The following is a 22,367-nucleotide window of genomic DNA, read 5'->3' on the forward strand; positions in this document are numbered from 1 at the left end:
AACAACGTCTGAGCGTCTCTACTTGTCAGTGCACACGCTGAGTGGGTCCGGCTGCAGAGGAACTGTGTAATGGTTTTACTTTGCAGTTGTATGCAATGCTAATCTTTCAGCAAGGAGTGTGTCTTTTGCTGAGCGCCCCCCCCCCCCCCCCCCTTTTTTTTTTTTGTAATTGAGGAATACAAATAACGCTAGTGCCATGAATTTTGCCAGCAGTTCTCAACTATGTCATCACTACTTCTGACTAACTGGGATGTCTGTTGCTTGGGGTGGGGGTGTTAACTTTCCCAAGAGGGGGAATAAGACATACATTAAGATGTTGTGGTTTTTTTACATTAACCAGGAGAAAAACGCAGCAGATACTCAGTTCTGTTGACCCATTTAAGCACTATCCATATTACCAGAAACCCACTCTCTGCCTCCCTGATTTCCTCCTGTCAGTTATGTTGCTGCTGCTTTGCTCATCTGGAAAGCTCTACCAGAAAGCTGCTGCAGGTGTTTTCCATACCATCCATCCATCCATCCATGTGTTGTGGGCTTAGTGGTTAGTCATTTTGAAACATGAATAGCCCCTCCGTAACTCTTCCCAAGGTCTGGCTTGATCCATCAGTGTTTAAGGTCATACAAGGTCGTTATTTTTCTTTCCTCACTCTTAAACTCAATCTAATTTAAATTCATGTTGGTTATGCCTCAGCCCTTAAGAAAGGCCCTGGTTAAATGACACCTGGTGTTGGAAGCACAAAATATAATCTAAAAAATAGAGGCAGAGTTTAAAGTAATAATCCCAGAGCAGCGCTTTAGGGCTGTCCATATTTTATGGGCTTTTTATAATTATGCTGGATAGTACATGAGGTATGTGTTCGGCCAGTACCAAAGCCAAGATTTCCAACACTTACCAAAGACTCAGAACTCTGAAAAAGTCAAAAGAAGTTTTGTAATCGTTAAAGGTTTTTTTAGTAGTTGGACACAGTTCTGTGTAGTCCAGACATGAATGAATATTCCTTATCAGGCTTAACACATTGTTTTAAAAAATACCAGGGAGAAAAAGTCAACTTAGAGTACAAACTGTTGTTCTCTGGAACCTCTAAATCAGGGATTTGTAGGCAAAAAAGGGTTAGAGAGAGCCATGGAGTTACGTGAGCACTGATTGATGCATGCCTACAGGTTGCTGGAAATAAAACTTCTAAGTTTGAAAAATCTTTCTTGACTTCTAACTCACAACCAGTATCAAATGCTTGATTTTAACAATTGACAATGAAAACAATAATCTTTGGCTGTAAAACTGCAAAGGAACGTATTCAGCTCTAATTGTACTGTTTCCACCAACACCAATTATTTCTAGAACACAATTAAGGGTCTTTTAGTAGGTTTAAGTAAAATTATGACCCAAAGCACTGCATGAAAGGCACAGTTATAAATGAGAGAGCTGCACATCCACCGCATATATGCCTCCCTCCTCTCAAACGTGGTAGCCCCAATGCTTCAGGCTGTGCTTTGCAGGAGCTCCTTAATGAACCCTGGGTGGAAGAACTGCCAGTGGAAACTGGTGGAGCTGGTATCTAGTAGATACCTCAGGGTCCTTGCAGCTTGTAAACAGCTCTTCTCCATATGGCACTTCAAACACAAGGCTTAATCAAGTGGTTTATAGTTTCAGGCAACTTCCATGTTTATTTCCAACTGCAAACCACAGCCAGGGTTGAGGTTGCTGTACAGTGCCTTCTCCAGACTGCCTGCTGCAGCTGGAGAGAGCTCACCTTTGTGTTTGGGAGCTGGCAGGCACGTCTCCTCTGCGCGTTACACCTGGGTCTGGGGGACACTGGATTTTTCTCCCAGCTCCGTTCAGGTGAGAACTTGAGGTCACCAGAAGAATCAGGTCAGCCTCAAAGCACCCCAGGGAAAATGAAATAGCTGGGTATCGTATCAACATTTCCATTTTTTTGACAGTTAATTGAAGCAAAAAGGTTGTAATTATTCTGAGATTACAGAAGTGGCAAAATGAGAAGCAGATGCCCCATCTGCCATCGAGCCTTCCCTCAAGCCACCCCTCCTCAGGTCTGCTCAGACCTGCCTTTTGCTTTTGATTTCCTTAATGTCAACTTGTCAAACATGACAGCCGTGAGCTATTAGTGGCATTGTGCCGGGGAAGGGCACTGACCTGGCTGGAACACTGGTGGGGATGGTAGCAAGCGTCAGACGGAGCAGCCCGTGGCTGGGCATTTCCATCGGCCCCACTGGGGACGTGCTATAACACAAGTTTGCCGTCAGACTGTTGAGTGAGACGTAACTCAGCTTGTGAATGAACAGCACAGCAAGAGCTGTTGGCTTCTTATTTGGGAAGGAAAAAAATTAGGTCATCTGCAAAGGACAAAACCAGTAAAAGGCAAAGAAATATGTAAATGAAATAAGCTGTAAAATACCAGTGGTTTGCTCTTAGGGCTAGTTGAATGAAGTAAGTTAGGGTTTTTTTCTTGTAAACACTTACTGATCATAACAAATAAAACTTGTAAACATAATGCAACGGTTAAGCTTCATTAAATTTGCAGCAGACAATTAATTTCTTTCAGGCAATTCAAAGGGTCTTCTGTAGTACTGATTCAGTTTAATTGAACATATTACCACAAGCAGACAATAAGAAATATATTGAAGATATCTATCTAGCTTGCACAGAAAACCTTGTGTGTTTCATTTTCTGTGGCTGTCACAGGCCTTACTAATTGCCTCATTTTGTCTGTTTTACAATCAGTATGATTTAGCCATTAACATGATAAAAGTCATCTTGGTGAAGAGCTTGATATTAAAAAGCATAGATCTCCAGCCTATCTCACTTGCCAATTTTGGACTTATTGCTAGCATTATTAGAGTTATATTTTTAAAAACAGAAATACAAATATATTGACTCTTACAGAACAGCTTCTCCAGGTACTTTGCCTGCCTGATTCTGAGGTACAGAGTGCCAGCTGGTGTGAAACACTTCCTCTGGATCATGGTAAATGCAGCAGATTCCTTCCCCCTTCTTCCCTCCCCACCACCTTCTCCTTTCTCTGCAGTGTCCCTCCAACCCAGCCCACCTTCAGGCACATCAGGAGTCTCAAAACTGATAGGTGCACAGGTAAATAAGATAGTCAAGACAAGAGCAAGTGGCTGATGCTTATAAATATACATGATTCAGGACATAATGTAGAAGAAACCCCACTTTTTTTAGGAAAGTTTAACCATTATGTCTGTATAACCTGTAGGGGGAAAAAAAATTCCTATTTTTGTTCTGTATTTTTATATTAAACCCACAATTTATTGCAAGGTTAGCATTACTGCAACCTTTTGTGCCATGAAAAAAAAAGGGTTAGAATAATTCCTTGAAAAGGTCAGCATTTTTGTTTTAGGAATTTTCTTGTCCTTTCCCAAAAAAGCAAGAGGTTCAGGAGTTCTGAATCATCAATAGAAGACTGGGTTGTTTATCTCATCATTGAAGATCAAATCCATACATCAGCTGAAAGAGGAGGTGACCTATAGGTTAAACACAGACTCTTAATGAGACGAAAGCAGGTTAATTAACACTTTTCATCAACTTGCTTCAATTTATTTTAACATGATCCATTTCAGAAAGGTTAAAATATTTTTCAGTTTTTGAATACAAATGGAAGCCCAGCACAGTTAAAATGAAACCATGGGTCAGGCACTTCTGATAGATATTTTAATCAAGATAAATGCGGTGCATTTGATTATGTATTTATGTAGTTTTATGTATTTATGTAGTTATATCACATAGTATTTGTGTGATTGCGTATGAAACATAAACAACAAACTATTTTATGCAATAGTTAATTTCATAAGTGAAGACGACTAGCCAGAGCTTGTTAACTGGAAGCTACTGTAGACCATGGACAGGGACAAATTCATAAGGGAATGTGTTTGCCTTAACATTTTCCACTCATTCCCCTGGCTGTTGCAGAGGATTACTTTAGCCTTGGAGAAGAGCTACTACACGAAGTAGGAAAGGCTGAGGTCTGTAGTATGAGCCAGCGTGGCACAGCCCGGTTAATGAGGCGGTACGGCCACGTGGAGCCAGCCAGAAGCGTGCTCAGGAGAGTCGGTCAGCTGGAGGTGGCTGAGCTGATTGACCTGTGCCGTGCCGGTGGCTCTGGCACTTAGCAGGTCGTGCTGCTGCCCTGCACACAAATGGGCTGCTTAAGAAGAAGGGAGTCCAGCTGGGCTTGGATATAAGGGGACATATCAGTTCCTGCAGCTTTGTGTGTCTTAGTGGAGTTACCTCAGATTTCTGGCAGGGGAAGATCTGTCTCCTTGAGTTTTCATTTTATGGAACTATTTTGGTTTCTAGAAAAGGAAACGTGATGGTTGCACTGCTGTGGGATGTGATCGCTTGTCTCTTCCTTGCTCAAGAAGATCTTGCACTGTAAGTCTACTGACATTAGGAGTTTTGCCTTCATCCCAGAGTTCATGCATACATACAGCTCATTCATACATACAGTTCATACATGCATACAGTTCATGCATACATACAGTTCATACATGCATACAGCTCATTCATACATACAGTTCATACATGCATACAGTTCATCCTTTTCCAAAGCAGTGGGATGAACTTCCAGATATGAGTTTCATGGAAATCCCACCAATCTTGGGTAAATTAGGGCCATACTCTAAGAGAAAACAATACAACAGAGAAAACTGAGATCATTGTAGCATATGGTGCTGTTGTAGAAGGTGGGAGCAGGTCTCCCTAGAGTCACTTCTCTCCACACAGAAGCAATTCAGTCTGGTTCGGATGGAGATGGGGGAGATAATGATCTGAGCATGGCATGCATTGAGAAAGTGACTGCCGATCTCCGTTTCAGGTACAGATGAAGGAAGCGGTGTGAGAGAATAAAGGAGCAAAGTGATAATGGCTCTCTTATCCTAAGAACGTTATATCCTTGAAAGTAGTGACTAAGAACAGACTGGCCTGAAGGCTATGTTTCTAACATCAAAGATACAGAGGAATTGTTTAGAGAGCACATTTTCCATCGTAGGAGGAAAAAGCATAAGAGTGTTGCAGACAAGAAACTGGGACAGGACTTGGGGAAATATTAGTCCTTTTGTGTATTTTCTCAGAAGCATTTTTTGAAGCAGCTTAGCAGAACCAAACTTCTGAGGTTTTCAGCTGTTGTGACTTTTTCTCCCTGAGCCCAGCCGGACTGCAAACAGGTTACTCAGAGTTGCTTATCAGATAATAATAGCCAAGTGGCACATGGATAAGGACTAGGAGTGACGGGTTTTGACACATCAGAGAGTAACTGCAGTGCTGCTGAACGATGATGAGCTGAGGCTTCAATATTAGGGACTCCTGGGACCCGATTTTCCCCTCTTCTAATGCAACTTAAGTAAGATTATAAGCAATCACATCAAAGTTAGTATGGAGACTATTGTCTCTCGTCTTAATAGCAAAATCATGATGGTAGAGAGAGTTTAGTACTGGGCACCACTGGAGTGGGTTAGGTTCTAGGTGTACTGTATCGCAGTGCTCAAGCCAGTCGTTTGGGAATACGACATGAGTACAAACGGTCATGACTCCAAAGCAGGTTGACTCAAATACAAGGAAGTTTTCTCACTGAACTGACTTGCCATGGCTTGGGTTGGTTTTCTCTGTCACACACGCATTTGAAACGTGAATTTTGCTTTCATTATGTTTCAAGTTGTGAAGTGTATTGTGAACAACTAGTGTTTGAAATTGTAGGGTTTAGTACTATGTTTTCTTCTAGACTTGTTGCAAATACATCCCGCTAATATTTTTTAGAGTTCATTTAGGAAGTAAGCAGTATTTCACTAGTGAAAATTTCAGTTCCTTTCATGTCTAAGCACACAGTAGAAAGTCTCCATAAAAATTCAAGCCTGAATCCATTAGTCCTGGTAACTGAACTATTTGGTGCAGTTGACAATGAACGTTATTCCCTGCAGCAGAGAACCAGGAGTGGAAGTGTCGGACAAGTGCTGTAGACCATGACTGAAGCCCAAGCAAGGCTGTGTGCTTGAGGCCAAATTTGTCCATTGCTGAAACCTGGAAGGAGAGATGGTAGCGCTGACATGCTATTTCTGCCTTCTCTTCTCTGTACTTAGCAAGCTGGATCCCAATTCTTGTTTCGAAATTACTTACACAAGAAAAACTTGTGGCTAATTTGAAATAAAATGCCATGCAACAGGAGAAATGTCAGGGGTGCTTTTTAATGATGCTCTGTGTCGAATATTTATTTGGTAGAGTAGGAGCTGGGGGTTTTGAGCATGTTATAATGCTCTTGCAGGTTGTTATTTTCATTTCACATGTGATCCTGCCACCATCTCGCCCCTTCCTGTAACACTGGTACCAGGGCTTAACCAACGAGAGAGAAAACCAGTAGCACGTCCGTCAGAAGAAGGGTTTGTCTTCTCGGTGTGTCACTAATTAACTGGAACGAGACACATCCTTGCAAGAGAGCACAGGACACTGGAAGACCATCTCGCCTGCACCAGGGAACAAATTAGACCTCTGTGGCCCTGGGAATTTTTTTTCAAAGTTTGTTTTGTTGGTTCTGTTCTTAGTGTCACTTGATCTGTTCAGATAGAAGTGTTGGGCTTCAGTCTTGCCTGTGGTATCCTGGAAGGCTCAACAGGGTTTCAAGATAAGCTTAAATAAAAATATCTGCGGTGCACAGTGGTATAAGATGACAAAATAGTTTATAATGAAGTTCTTATTTCCATTTTATAGGCTGGGCAAATAAGGCAGCAGAGATTTTTAATGACTTGCTGAAGGTCAGAGAGAAAGCAAGGAGGAGACCTGGCTCTCTTCCCCTCCCTCTGAGGTCTGTGCCCATGCTGGCCTTCACCCACAGAGCGGCCCACTCTGCGCTCTTCCTCCTCTTTTGCTTATCTAATCCTCTTTCCCGTGGAATTCTGTTCAGCTTAATTGTTCACATTTGGTTGTGATTCAAAGTCAAAATAGTCAAACTAGTGCTCAGGAGGCTGGCTCCCCTGCTGTGCTTGCCGAGGCAGGGCCATGTGCAAGCCTGAATGCACTTCCTTACGGACTGCTGAACAGAGCTCCCGTCCCCCCTCTCTTGCTTTTCCTGCCTCTGGTGCCCAACTCTTGTTCTTTGGATGCTTTAGCACAAGTGCTATTGCACTTTCTTCACTTGACTTAAACTTGGGGGTACTTTTTGATAACGTATGTTTTCGAGTTGTTCTGAACAGGCTTAAACTTTTCTGTTTTTTATATGCACAACTTCAATAACAATTCAGTGTTATCATTAACTAGAGGAATATGTTTTCTATTTGAAGGAAATGGGATGCTACCTGTAACAGCAATACTTTTTTTCTAAGTGTTATTTTATTAAAAAGTCTGACTTTCTGAGGTGACTTTTTGAGGTTGACCTCTTGAGCTGACCTGGCAAGATTTTTTAAAAACTGAAAATATTTTTTTAAGTTGCTTGCCTAAGTGATTGCCCTACCTGCCTGCAGACTGTCAAGCCTCGTCCTGCCCAGTGCATAACAACTTCTTAATTATGTCTTGTCATCTAGATGTTATTTCCTGAGGCACCATAGAAATGCCCAGTTTTCTTTTTAGTATAGAATGTAAATAGCTTGGGAATTTTAGATCTTTCTTTTCTGTGGCAGAGTCATTACTCTATGGGAGCTATTTGCGAGAACATATTCTAATTATAAAATAGTAGGAGCAGATGCTGCTTTAGAGGAATACTTTGTTGAAGGCATTCATGGGATGGATACAGCAGCCCACCCTGCAGATAGGCCATCGCAATCCCAGCAGGAGATAGGCGCTCCGTGGTGAAAATGGAGGTGGTTGGTTTTCCTAATGACAGATAGCCATGAGATACAGTGGGAGACTCTCTCTACGTTGTTCTTGGGTCTTTGTAATTAGAGCTTTGTGTTCCAATGTAGTTTCAAACTCTTCAATAAACAAATACATTTGGTACTTGCTAAAATTAGTGAATCTTATAGCCTGCTTTCTGTCAGGATTTTTTTTTTTTTTTTAATCTGGCAAGATGTCCTGCTTTCAGCTGGGATGGAGTTAATTCCCTTCCTAGGAGCTAGTACTGTGCTGTGGTTCAGCTCTGCTGTGAGAAGAACGCTGGTAACGCACTGATGGTTTTAGCTGTTGCTGGGCAAGATTTGTACAAAGTCAAGGACTTTTTGGTTTCTCGGGCCTTGCCAGCCGGCGGCTGAAGGGCACAAGGAATCGGGAGGGGACACAGCCAGGACAGCTGGCCTGAACCAGCCAAAGAGTTAGTCCATGCCGTGGGACACCGTGCTTGGGACAGAAACTGGGGGGCTGGCCGGGGCCAGGGGATCGTGGCTGGGGGACTGGCTGGGCATCGGTCAGCGGGTGGCGAGCAGTTGTCCTGCGCATCACTGGTCTTCCCTTCTCCCTTTGCCTTTGGATTTTATCCTTTGCCCCACCCTTCCATTATAACGGTGATGATGATGATGGCAATGATTGTTGTTGTTGTTACTGCTGTTCTTTCTTTTCTGTCCAAATTATTAAATTGTTCTTATCTCCCACCCTCGGGTTTTACATTCCTTCCCGATTCCCTCCCCATCCCTGTGGGCGGGGGGCAGTGGGCAAGTGGCTGCGCGGTACGTGGCTGCCAGCCAAGGCTGGACCATGACACAAGAGGTGAATGGAGGAAGGGCAAAAAGGAAATGTACATTAGAGATGAGGAAACATAGAGTAAGGGAGCAAGTCTTGATTGCTCATTAGAGCTCAGTGGCACAGACCCACCAAACCTCAGGGTTAAGGCAGCAGAGAACCTGCTGAACCGGAATGGGTTTGTATTTTAAAAGCAGGGTTGAGAAGTGGTAGAACTGCTAAATGGCAGAAATCTGACTTTGGAATTGTCCTTGGAGCTGTTTTCATTTAACAATGAGCATATATTCAGTCAGTCCCAGTTCTTTGCCCCTATAACCAAGAAAGTCACAGTTGGAGGAAATCAATGAAGACGATTTAGCAAGGACAAAGCTCTTGTTCTTTTGTGGACTTAAGGGTTTTCTCCATCCATGCAGGGTAATCCCTCAGGATACCTTGGCCAAACAAGTTAGCAGCAGAAATATTAGGTATATTCTGCCGGTGTGTAGCATAGAGTTTGTAGTTTAAAATATAACAATTAATTCTGATACCTAAGTTAAATTTCTAAGTGCTGGCCTTTAAAAGTCTCTCCAGTCAGTGTCCATAACACAGGTTCTGCAAGGGCCAGGCAATGAAGTTGGCAAAGCAGGCAAAAAAATCACTACATCTTCTAAATTCCTTTTTTAATTACAGAAAGATCTTTAGCCTGATACCACAGAAGTAAAATCTTAGATTCAGTTCTGCTTTTATTCTGCAGCAAATTGTACTTCTTGGGAAAAGCAAGGCGAAAAGTCCCTAAAACCAAATCCAAAAGTGACTGCAGTAGGTCCTTGACTCTTGACCAGACAGAAGTGGAAGGAGGTGCGCCCCTTCGCCTGGTGGTGGAATGCAGCTTAAGGGTAGTTGGAGGTCTGTGTCTTTTATTGCAGCTAGCCAAAATCCCAACGTAAAGAAGATAGTGCCTGAAGTAAATTAGGGACATCCCTGAACAGACACAGCCACACATGCGTATAATAATGAAAATAAATTTACTTTAGGTTATATGTAGGTATTACCAGAATGATCCTGTGACATCCTCTAGGGCTGTGTTGTGCGTGGCTCTATAACAAGTATAGTTTGATTATAATAGTAAGGTATTGTGTATTACTGAGAAATAATTGTATTAATTTTGAGAACCAAGACGTATTGTGTCTTCCTGCAAATTGCATTATTGTATAAAATGGTATTTATACAGATACCTGTATTACAGCATGTATGTGGGTTTTGCTAACTCTAAGTAAATATATAAGTAAATAAGTGATGTAGCAGTTTATTTAGTGCAAAGGTTTATTTTCACCAAGTTAAAACACATTGAAAATGAAGTAGAATAATTTTGAATTTTCCATATTTCTTAATATTAATGTAAAAGTAAAAACTTTGCCTCTTTTCAGAGGTGTCAGTAGGTGCTCCCATCCAGTTCCCCTTACCGATACGAGTGGTGATGCACTGCATTCACACCAGGTACTTGGGCAGATGAATGTGTCTTGGGCTGCTCAATAAATGACCTGTACACCAAGACTAGCCTATCCCAAAACATGCATGACACATGTAAGCCTTGATCTGGATGACCCTAAGGATGGTTAAGCTTTGGATCATTCCTTGGGAAGCCGGAAGGTCCAGCTAGTGATTTTCATGCTATTCTGTAAGTTTGACAGCTCAAGAGGCATCCGCTTCTATTGATTCCTAATTTGGGGTTTATTCTTGCATGTCATCTAATTCCTAACATCTTGGTCCTGATGAGGAGGGTGTAGATAATAGACACAGAACTTGGGTAGGGAAGACCTAAAACACATACTGTACCACAAAAATGCAGAGACTGTGCCAGCCGCTTCATAATTTTGTAGTTTGAATGCCTGCATATCAGATTATTGCTGCTGCTATTCTTTTTGAAAACTTTTTGAAAACTCTCTTGCTCTTCTTTTTGAAAACTTTAGATTTTTTTTCAAAACATACTTAAAGTGCCACAAATCAAAGCAGACTACGCTGCTCAAAGGGGCAAGATGCTGTTGGCCACTGTGTACATGGGCTGCATGGCAAACTGCAGGGCATTACATTTGCACAATTACCTGTGGCTTGTGTTACAAGGAGAACGGTGATTGATCCTCGAGTGACTTGCAATTTATCAAAGATTAGGTATGATTTCTCCTGTATCTGATTAACCTTCTCGGTAAGATGGCCATCATTTTTGCAATGACAGTAGATTAGTCCACGCTTGAAAAGACGGATATCAGCCAGTTGCAATCAATAGCCCACAAAAGGTGACACCTCGAATTCACTGAGTTATCTATAAAGCATGTCACAAACGGTTGAATCGTTTGTCAAATGTACCAGTTTCATTTAAGACACCTCTGAAGTGAAGCGGCTTTTATTTCAGTCTGGAATGCAAAGAGATAGAGAAGGGATGTTTGGGTTTTGTAGTGTAATCAGGCACTGTTGCATGCTGCTATAAAGAGCAAGTGCACATTTCTGAGTGACAGATTTGATTGTCATTTCCAAACCCCATTACATATGATTTTCTTTGTCACAGTTGTATGGAGAGAGCTTGATTTGGGAAGATTGCACTGCACTAGGTAAAATGGAGGTTAAAATGAAGTATTGTGCCCTCTTGTTATTTAAGTAACACTCTCTGTACTCTCAATGGAATGGATATATTTTCATATATTTTGTCTTTGAATTTGCTATAATGGCACATCCCTCCCCAGTATCCTTTGATGCAATTCCATTCTTAATGTGTTTTCAGATTTAAATTACTCTTCATCTATTATTCAGCCACACAAAGAATGCATATTTGAGTATGCAGAAACGCAATCCCTTGATTGACTGCTTGGTCCCTGTCTGGGAGGTGGGAGGCATTAATTCCTGGGAGGAAGACTCTTATATCAAGTTTAGACAGCTTTCAATCTGTGGGAAGCTCTTTTTCAATGTTCAGTTTAAGAAATAGGTTAATAACTTGTACCTGGACTGCAGTTCAGCTCTGAATGAAGCTGAGAAGAAAACTGCCATTCTTGAAAGGGAACCTCCAGAACGGGCAGGGTACCAGGAGTGCGGCCACCAGGAGCAGCACCCAGACTCCTCAAGAACCCTGCCCACGCTGGCAGAAAACAGGCTTCCCAAGCGAAAGGGGCTCGGGCAATACGCTGAAGCCCCTATCTAAAAATAACTGCATGTCCCCCACGCTGCTGTGGGTCCCATATGGCAAGATTTAAGCCACGTAAACTGCAAGATGAAGATCCTGTTTCAGGACAGCAGTTTTAGCGTGTCCTAAATGCCCAGCTCAACCATGTGTACTGCTGAATCAGTCTCCACTCTTCCAGCAAAGGTCAGATGTTCCTTCCCTTAATCTCCGTTAAATACATGGCCGTGTATCACTGCCTTCACTGCCAAAAATCTGTGCTGCCTGATTATGTGGAAAGATCTAGAGCACTGGCCACATGTATTGCTAAAATCAGAGAAGTGACTTCACTCCCAGGCCTGAATTCCCTTTCGTGAACTGAGTGTCCCTTTCACTTTTAATAAGATTACATTTTATTAGGCTGAACTACCACAGTACACACCAGAGAATACTGTAAGTGCTGCAAAATTTTCTGTTAAGAAATGTGCCTCATGAATCAGTTACTTGTCTTGCGAGAGCACGTGTGTAATAGCCGATGATACAGAAAAGAAGAGTTATATTGGCATAAGAGCCATGTGCCTTTCCTGAAAGCATGTACATGACTCATCACAGCTCACATCTCTGATATTGTAAAGGCTAAATATTGTAAAAACTTCACCTTTCCCCCTTTCTTTTTAATCTTAATCTTGTCCATGCCCCATAAACTACTCAAGCTATTAAGATAGCTGTAGTTTGCTATGCTACTTCATAGTATCTGTTTAGTTCTTCACCAGTTATTAATCTCTTTAGTTCAGGGCCATGTTTTCCTCTCTTCAGCATTTCTCATGGTGTCTGACGGCGCCCAGAGCACTTCGAGCTCCCAGAAGTTTAGCTAGTCAAATCTCAGATGCTTTTGACTTTATGGGCTTTGATAAATGTTTCATTCGCAAGTAGAGAAAGAAACGTTAGAGCACGTTTGAGTACTCGGGCATTGGACTTCGATTCTTTGGTTGCGTGTAGAGAACAGGTGATTCTACCTCCAGGACTGATTTTTATTATCTCTAGACATGATTTGCCTTGAAATCAATATGATAATGTAAAATGTCATTGCAAATAGAGGACATTGATCTGCAGTGCATGTATTAACTCCCTCTGATAAAAACCAAAATGGAAATGCTAAACGTGCTGGTATTCCAAAAAGAGAAGTGGTGAGTCCCAAATGCTCAAGTTATAGTTTATCTACAAGAAAAACCTATTTTAAAATATCTTGTACATTAAATGGTTTATGCAGATAAGGAAAAAGTGTGGCTGGATCTTTAACATTATAACAGTAATGGCTCTTTAAGAGAATGAGGTAGTTAGATGGTTAATCAAACTTGAAACTCCTGCTTATCTGTGTAGGTCCACATAAGGAATATCTGCAACGTGAATGGCAATTCAGCCGGTGGAAAAGCAGCGCTCTGTCCATTTTCTCTCATGTTGGATGCAGCCATGTGTGCTTGGCATCGCTTGCCTTTGTCTTAGCCGCTTGTTTGAAGCATCTGGTAATTGAACATAAACTCTTGCACTTGAGCATTCATGCTTGAACCTGAAATTACCTTGTCATCCACACTGGCTTTCATTAAACAGCTAACAGATGCCCTGGCATGCTCCTATCACAATACATGATGCAGAGAGTCAGAGCTTCGTATGCTGGAATGGCTTTGGTCTGTACGGTCTCCTCTTGTCCAGTCTGGGATAAGTGCCCTCCCTCCTCTCTGCGTTCTGCAGCAGCCCTCTGGCCATTGTGCGTCTGAGCTGCTCACTGCTGTTCAGCTCAGGCGTGCCCTCTGAGTATAGTAGGTAGGATACTAATATTCCTTATGTACTTGAAGGAAATGTGCATATTCCTCAGCAAAAACGAACACTGTTTTGTTGGGGGTTTTTCCGCTTGAAAGAATCAGACCATGTTTCTTCTGTCCGTAAGCAGCTGTTGCAGTTTTTACTAGCTGATTTGTGTCCGTTTGCAATACCTTCCCCTCCAAAGCCATAAATATTTACAACAGACTTCCTATTTATGCAAAAGAGAAAAGGAGAGAGGGATATATACAGCAGACCTTCAATGGAGATCTTTTACAAATTTTCCATTAGCTTCCATTAATCAAACCTAGCAGCATGAAAGTGCAAACAAATCTTGAATAAAGTGAAATGGGCCAGGCTGGGAGGAGAAAAGAAAGAACAAGCCTTTGCAAGTGCTTGGAAAATTTCCCTTATAAGTAGTACAGTCTGAAGGCACCATTAAGTCTTGGCAGGTGGAGTGCTGAGTTCTTCAGTTTTTTGCTCTGGATAAATATGTCAAAACCTGAGTATTCCCTTCTTTTCATTCGCCGTTGACCTGCTCCTCTATGCTGGGATAGATGTCTAAATAAGCGTTTAGGTATTAGGTGCACTGGTTTCAGAAACCAGCATTGTAAATGCTGACATTATCTCTTTCTTTTTTTTTTTTTTTTTTTAAATCTGTCTCCAAGATGCTCAATTCTACTGATTTGAGGCCAACAACAGGAGCTGTATCTCCTGAGCGTGTTACAATTCAATCTTTTATTAAAGTAAAATAGTCTTATGTTCCTTCAGCAGCCAGGGCTGGCAGAGCATATCTCATTGTTTACTAAGCACTTTGATATCCTTAAGTGAAAGGCACTGCAGTTATTAGCATCGCTGAATCCCTTCCCTGTGGAGGGGAGTGCACAGCCACCACAGCTGAGCCAAACTGGAAAGGAGCGTGTTTGGAAAGAGGATGCCAAGGAGCCATCTAACACAGACAGATCTGCCTGTCTCGGGGTGGAAAAAACCCTCCGGTCAGTTGAAATCTTGCTGATGGCCACAATATATGTGACATCGCTTCGTGTTTTGCCCTGGTCCTCTTGTATCATTCAAAAGATATTCACGTGCTCTGGACTGACCTATTTTAAAAAAAAAAAAAAAAGGAAAATGCATTATCTCTGAGTGTCAGTCTCTGATACATTTTATGTCACTTATGTCATGCCACTGTAGATTGTGTCCCACTGTGTCATGTCATCCAGATCAATGTGACACAACATAGCACTGCATGAGCTACAACAAGCAAGCACAGCAATGTAGAGCTGTTTACCCTAAACAAATAATCCCTCCTAATGGACACCCAATCAATAGAAGATCAGGGTGGGATGGTTTCTTTCCAGATTGGATAATTGTTACCCTCAGACCGTCCCCACGATGTCTGCAGCCTGCTGGTTTGCAGCTCAGAAATGCATCACAGCTTCTCGACATGAGACGTGAAGCACACGCGGCACTAGCAGGTAACGATGGACTGCCTTTAGCCAGGGGTAGGGACAAAAGCGAAGTGATTCCCACCTTCCTACAGACGGAAAGTGCTGCTCAGCATTGTTTCTTCTTACAGACCGAAAGCTAGCAAGAAAACTTTGTTAAAATCTCTCATAATATAAACCAAATGCGTTACATCGGTCAGAAATACACCACATCCTCTGCGATACGCTGCAGCAGTGAAAGGAAGGGATGTAACGGAGGACAAAAATAGGTAAGAAAAGCTCTGCTGGCCTCAGTGACCCTGCCAGGGGGTTGGGGCCCGTGGTGGTGGCAGCCAGCGCTGTCCCAGCGTGGCCGTGTGGGTTCGCTCCAGCTGAGAACCGTCCCCAGGAGCTGTCAACGCTGTTCGAGCCGTCTGGGCTCCGACAACAAGCTGCAGGCTGAGCTGCACCGTGAGCTGCCAGCCTGGCTGGCGTGCGAGGACAACGGCATGTGGGACAAAAAAGCTCCGTTCGTGCCACACCAAAAGCGTGCTCCTGAAAATGTCGGCGTGAAAGAAAGGCTGAGAGGGAGCTTTCCTGCTTCCCTGAGCCTTCAGTGACACCTACAGACATGGCGAACCAGCGTGCAGAGGTTACAGCCCAGCTCGGAGCTGAGCCCTGCCTGGATGCGGCCCCTCGTGGGGCTGTGCAGGAGCGGTTCCCCTTTCTCTGTAGCAGAGCCAAGCCCTGGCTGATGGAAACTCGCTTACGTCTGCTGGCACTCCCTCGGCTACACCTACAGGACACCTGCTGAATGCGCTTGCATGTACAGCATCATTATTTCTTCCCGTTCCCTATTTGAGACTAAAACCCAGATTATTTCACCTCCTGATGACCGAGGGCTTTCGGTCCCATGAGAACGTTCCTGCTGGCATGCACTATTCCCTTATTTCTCCTCTAAAAGCTTCTCAGTAATGCCAAACAAACTTTCCCAGAAGTGTCCCAGAACACTTTTGCTTGGTTTTTGTCTGTTCTTTCTGCAGGAGAGCTGGGAAGTGCCAGGCGCCGCTCCCCTCTGTGGAGAGCTCGGAAACCTGCAGGCAGCTGCAAGGGGTGATGCTTCTAATAGAAATTCTTTTCTGATGCTAGGAATAGAAATTCTTACTCCTTATCAGCAACTGAATCTTTCGGCCTTATTTTTAAAACTATCTCAAAATGCGCCACAGTGTTCCAAAGGTGAACATCATCTCAAAATATCACCAACATCACAATTATTTTTTTTAATTAACTGACCTTGGCAATAGTGCCCTTACTAAGCAAAGTCATCTGAGGAAAATAACCTGTGCTTAGTGGGGACAGGACAGTAACAGCACATTAAGATCAGCTCTCCTGTAGTATCTTTCTCCCTAGATTGCCTCTCTTGCCTTGCAAGTGGACAATAAATAAATGAGTAGCTAGCTGAGGGGAAAAAACCAGAAAACATAGGGGGTTTTTTATTTTTCACTTGGATGTTAACCAACGCATTTTTGGTGTCATTAGAGCTCTTAACCATAATTTAAAAAGTGCCTGAAGTCACAGGTTTTGAAAGTGCAAATCTAATAATTTTGATTACCACTTGGCCGCGGATCGCCAAGGTGTGCCCACGCTCGGCTGCCCTCAATTGGCTTCTGAATAACATTTTCCATTTGCTGCTCTGCTGGGGTTATTAAAGCGGGGGGAGGGGATGTTTTTGTTTTTCAGCTTTCCCAGTCCTTGAGAAGAGATGGGTAAGCATTCTCCTTGGGGTGATTTGTAAAGTGCATTGCTGGGGCTTGCACTCCTGCTGAGCGTGGCTTGGGCCAGAGCCCTCCCCGCGCATCATTTGTCACTAGGCTGCAGCAGCCGTTCCCATAACCTGGTACATCCCGCTAGGAGATGGCGATGCTTCTTGACATGACTGGATTGAAACCCAGGGGCCTGATTTGCAAAGGCACCGGGCACTTGCAGTTCCTACAGCATCCACAGGAGCTGTGTTAAGCTGCTCCAGAAAGCAGGTCTTTAGCAAACACCCGTGTTTCATTCTTTATATGTTTATAAACTGCGTGCATTGCAGCAGGAAGAATCAGGTTTATGGTGCGGACTTCTCGCCTCTTGCAGAAAGCGCCGTAGAGGCGAGGGTTAGCTACAGCAAAACCTCAGTGCTGACACTTGTTAAGGACCACAGCTTACATGGATCATTGTGGGATTCGTGTAGGAGAGCTCAGGGCTTTGTGGGAGGCACCCGTTTCATCTCGGAGTCAAGTCCTTCATAAATATTTCATACAGGCTTTGAACAAGGCAGAGGATGAACTTCTGTTGCTGAAAGGAATTTCAGTAAGTGATTCTGTGCCTGAGCCCTAGTGCAGGTATGGGCATTTCTGGAGCATCCTGAGCTTGGGATGCTCCGGGTCTTCTTACGCCTCAGTAGTAGCAATCCCAAGTGACTGTAAAATTATGATACATCAGTTACACAAGAACAATGTCATAGGTCTAGACAATAATTAAACATTATTTTAGTAATGTGCGCTTAGACTGCTTATACCTGAGAAATTTCAAACGCTTTACTTGTATTAATAGTTAAGCCTCATAACACCCACTGTGTTTCTGCTAAGAGTTACTCTATTTTGTTAGAAGTGAAACCAAAATATAGATGAATTCAATTTGTCCAAGGTAATACAGCCATGTCCCTGAGGACTTGAGCTGAAGCCTATATAGACAGTGATTAAATCTTTTTCACCGCCTCCTGTACACTTCTGGTGAGTCTTTGAAAACCCAGGAACAGCTTTGCATCCCCTGAGTTTTGGTGAGTAGTTCTGCCCCATGCATATCCTTGTTGCTGTATCCTTATTACTTTAGCAGAGAATTAAGCAGTCAGCCAATAGTCTTTGGAAGAAGTAGTTAAGATTTTGGTTTCATATACCAGAGAATGAATAACGTTTGTAGTATTTTAGCATGACAGCTGTGCAGAATAGACTTTTGGAATAAGCAAAAATATCTATCTGTATACAATTTTCAGACTTTTGGTCTCATTGTTAAGCAATACTTTTTCTCCTTTTCATTTCCTCTGAGGCCCTGTAGAAAAAAAATGCTACATTTTTGTCAACAGAAATGAAAGACAAATGTTAACTTCAGAGGCAGAGGGAATTCACGGGCACAGAAGAGGAGCTGAAGTCTGCATAATGTGTCATGGCTCATCTTCCTGTGCCACCATTTTGCTCATACTACACGACTAAAGTGAAAAATAGACAATTGAACCAGTGGTAAAGGATCCGTGTGAACTCCAGCCATGAATAAGGGATTAGTTCTGAAGCCCAAGATGAGGCTGGTACGTGCCACTGCCCGTAGTGAACAGACAGAGCGTGGTACCTCACCGATACCCGCCCCGCTGGGGGACCTCCCTTTGGAAGCGTCGTGTTTAGGACAGTGTCCTTTCTCACCTGGCTCTGCTTCACCTCCCCAAAATACTTGCTCGGTTCTTGTTCAGCAGGCCAGTGACATCTCCTGTAAGACCACAGAGGTCCTAAAAAGCACGTCAGGCTGACCTCCAAACCGACCGGGATGGGCTGCGCACCGGGAGCAGCGTGACTGCAGGCGGGAGCACGCTGATCGCAGGCGCTACCGCAGGGCCTGGCGCGGGGGGGCAGAGCTGTGGCTTCCGTGGGCTCACGGGTTGGGTTGGCGTCACTCACTGTTGGTGTTTAGTCTTTGCAGGGGCCCTCCTCACATGGAGAAAACTACCTGGGTTCACAGTGTAAAACCATCCGTCAGATGGAGAACGTGGCCAGTGTTCTGAACAAGCACCGAGTTTTCAATAAACATACAACAATAACGTTAATCTAATCTCTCCCTTTCCAGGTCCGAGCAGATATCACTCATGTTTTTAATATAACCTTCCTTGTTCCAGGTTTGGAGATTTTGCATTGAGTTTTCTTAAGGCAGCATTGAATTTAAGAACAACAAAATAGGGGTTTTGATAGCCATGGTGAGCAACGTATGACTGTGAAACAAATCTTTGAAGTATAAAGATTCAAATAAAACAATCTCTGATCACAAAGCTTTTTAACCAAGCTGCACTCTTTTCCAGCCTTTTCTTTTCTCCTTGTTCTTCAGGATGGCGGCTAGAAGAGGGTTCTGGAGTGTTTATTAATACCTTTCAATCCAACAAATGGAGAAAGGTATTAGAGGGTAAAATCAAAGGTGTGATAGATCACTAGTTGCATTGAGGATCTTCCAAAGTGACCACTGCACATTTTTTAATTCTGGTGGCAATTCTGCAGTTGTGGTAGACTGCTTAGGATATTTTTCATCTCTACAAGCCTCCATTTCTCAGGAGAACAGGATTAATGCCCCCCTCCCCCGCCTTGTTTTCTTTGCTGTTTGTAGATCCAACCCGGGTTATGGTGTCACCCTTCAGCATGGATGTCACCGTTGGAGAAAGCATTGTCTTGCCTTGTCAGGTATCTCATGATCACTCGCTAGATATCATGTTTACCTGGTCATTTAATGGACACCTGATAGACTTTGAAAAAGATGGGGATCACTTTGAAAGAGTTGGAGGGGTAAGTATTAATACTAAAGCAATCTCCTCACATTAATAAAAGTAGGTAATAAATAAAAGGGCTACTAATAGAAGGAATGGACTTGGCTAAGTTAATAGCAGGAGATGTTATCTTGTGTCTTACAGGCTAAGATGAACGTTGCCAGTGTACTACTTCATTATAGTTGGTGTAGAATTGTTATGATTTCTTAGTGACATGACTTAAACCTGCTCACATGAACCATGCGTTCACATGGCAGCAGGATGGGATGTATGTCAGGGAACCTATAATATGTTTTCTCATTGCAAAGGAACTGCCTTCCCATTCAAGGAAGATGTCCATAATAGTTTTTCTCTGGCTGTAATAGTAAAAGAAATGTAAAATACTATTATAGAAGTTTGTGTCTATACAGAAAATAGCAGGAAATCAGAGGATGTCCTCAGAGTTCTTCAGGCAGTTTTTGCAGGTGTGTTTATCTGTCTCTTGTGATCCCATGATTAGAACAAGTATTTTTCCTCTACGCAAAATAACCTGCATAGCATTACAAACAGCACCGGCCGTCAGAGATGACATTTTCTTCCAGTGTTACCTGTGCACATTTCCTGGCAATGTCACGTTGGTGGCTTTGAGTTGGTTGGTTGTTTATGGGAGACCCAGTCAGCACACACTGGCAGTGCAAACTTTTGCAATGTGAGGAGAATTGTTGGATTGGAAGGTTGACAAGATCATGTGCATGGGAATCCGATAGCTGGGAGGAGAGTCAGGTGTGACGATGGGTCAGCTGCCCATTAAATACAGCCCTGGCTGCCACTGTTGCTCCAGACCATGATCAAGTGGCAGGTACAGGGAAGAAAAGGCCATGAAGGTAGGAATTGCTTTCTTCATTAGGAGAGGAGAAAGTCAGCTTGGGTCATTTGCCGTTTTCTGGCTCTCCAGGAAGGTTTAGGACCGGCCAGCCCACAGCCAGGGAAGGTGCCCACGACGCTCCTTCCCTGCTTGGTTTTCTCTGCTTTTACCTCACTTGTAAAGGGCAGGTTGTTTCAGCTGATCTGGTAGTTTTAGATTCCCTGGAGATGCTGTGGCATGAATTTGGGGAATCAGAGAGGGTCGGTAGGTACAGGAGGTACCTCAGGACACTGTTAGAAAGGGGGTTCACACAAGGAGGTAGCACGGCTGCCAGACCTGCCTCAGCTTCTCACGCCATTCCTCTGGCTAAAAATGATTTCCAAATATTTTTTTTCTAAAAGAGGAGCAGCGATTTCACAGGTTATGTGGAAGTTGAGTAGAACGTTTGTTTTCCTTTGTAACCTTAATATTTTCCTTCGCAATTCAGATTTCACCTAATTTAGCCTGTGGTGTTATTAGGCAGGACTTGAGGAGTTTAATTTCTAACTTACCTGCAATTTTAAAATGTTTTCTTATCCCTCCTGATGATTTTTTTTCCCGCTTTTCTTGGGTGAAGCTAGCAAGAAAAATAAGGAAAGCAATGCAACAATTTTTCAGCAGAGGTGGAAAACTTGCAAGGCTTTTGCGTGATGCTCCAAGGGAGTTTTTACAGAGGCACGTGCTCCGCTGGGTTTCAGGCAGCCTGGCAGTCCCTCTTTACTTCTGTCAGGAGTGAAATTTAATGCTGAAAGGAAAAGGAAATACAATTTACAAGCTTTCCTGTTATCCCTAAAAAAAAAAGTCATTAAAAGATGCACTGGAAGATTGATGCCTGGGGCACACAGCAGCCCAACAGGTCGTCCCGGCAACTGCGCCTGGATTGGCGTGCAGAGCTACAATTACAAACTTTATTAATATTCTTCAGTCAGGAAGTCACAATAATAAGGTTACCCTGAGATTTCTAATGCATTGAATGCTTTGTGTCTGGAGAAAAATTTAGAGTTTTCAGCTTCCTATACGTACAGAAACCTAATTAGTTCTATTCAACAGTTAATCAGACTTGCACTTGGCATTTGGAAAACAAATTACGCCTGTTAGGTGATGCAAGATTTCCTCGGAGAGTGCTGTTCTCATGATCTTTAGCACAAAACCACCGGGCAATCAAAATGCTGGCTGTAATACAAAGCTGTGAAACTATTGCAGATGTCTCATAATTTGGGGCTGGTTTTCATTTATGAAGTAGATGTAGACACAACTTGGGCACCTGAATACCAGAGAGGCGATAAACTGGGTGGCCAGAGAGAGAGGGAGGAGGAATCGGAGCGAACCTGCCCTACATAAGCTTTGTCACGTTGCTTTAATGGGGAAATTGCTTAGCAGACTAAACCGGGCTCCCTTGCCCCTTGTAGGAGCCATAATTTTAGAAACACTCCCGCTCTTACCTTCAAGGCAGACTCACATAATTTTAATAGGCCACGGCTTGCATTACTAATGTTTTCATCAGCCAGTGTAAAGTAAATCCATTAGTCACAGTGTCCTTCATGTGATAATGATGTTTAGCGCTCATTAGAAAGTAATTGTAACCACTTTTCCCTACTTTATCAGCAGGATTCAGCTGGTGATTTGATGATCAGAAGCATCCAGCTGAAGCATGCTGGGAAATACGTCTGCATGGTGCAAACAAGTGTGGACAAGCTATCGGCTGCTGCAGACCTGATTGTAAGAGGTATTTGAATTTTGTTACTGTTGCTCTTGTAAAATGCTTGCTTCCCCCCCCCCCCCCCCCCCCCCCCCGTCTGCTGCTGCTGGTAAGACAGTTCATGGGCTCAGAGACATTCAGTGAAATCCCAGCATCTTGTAATTAGTCTAAGAAATAAGCTCTAAGTACACGCTGGGATTCACAGTAGGTATTCAAACAGTGCACATCG

The 22,367-nt window shown here is 43.1% G+C and overlaps 1 protein-coding gene across 4 annotated transcripts in view; it reads left to right on the plus strand.

Annotated features, from left to right (window-relative positions):
* The window catches only part of LOC308062775 (contactin-4), a 357,825-nt gene that overhangs the window by 322,160 nt on the left and 13,298 nt on the right, over positions 1-22,367 (plus strand). For 3 of the 4 annotated variants that reach the window (XM_080384697.1, XM_080384696.1, XM_080384698.1), the window contains 2 exons: positions 19,400-19,575; positions 22,045-22,165. In XM_080384697.1, coding sequence (XP_080240823.1) covers positions 19,400-19,575; positions 22,045-22,165 — 297 coding nt within the window. The remainder of the gene's footprint in view (positions 1-19,399; positions 19,576-22,044; positions 22,166-22,367) is intronic. The other variant, XM_080384699.1, reaches the window with a different exon arrangement.

This window comes from Falco punctatus, assembly GCF_963210335.1.
Source record: "Falco punctatus genome assembly, chromosome: 4".
Lineage (NCBI taxonomy): Eukaryota > Metazoa > Chordata > Aves > Falconiformes > Falconidae > Falco > Falco punctatus.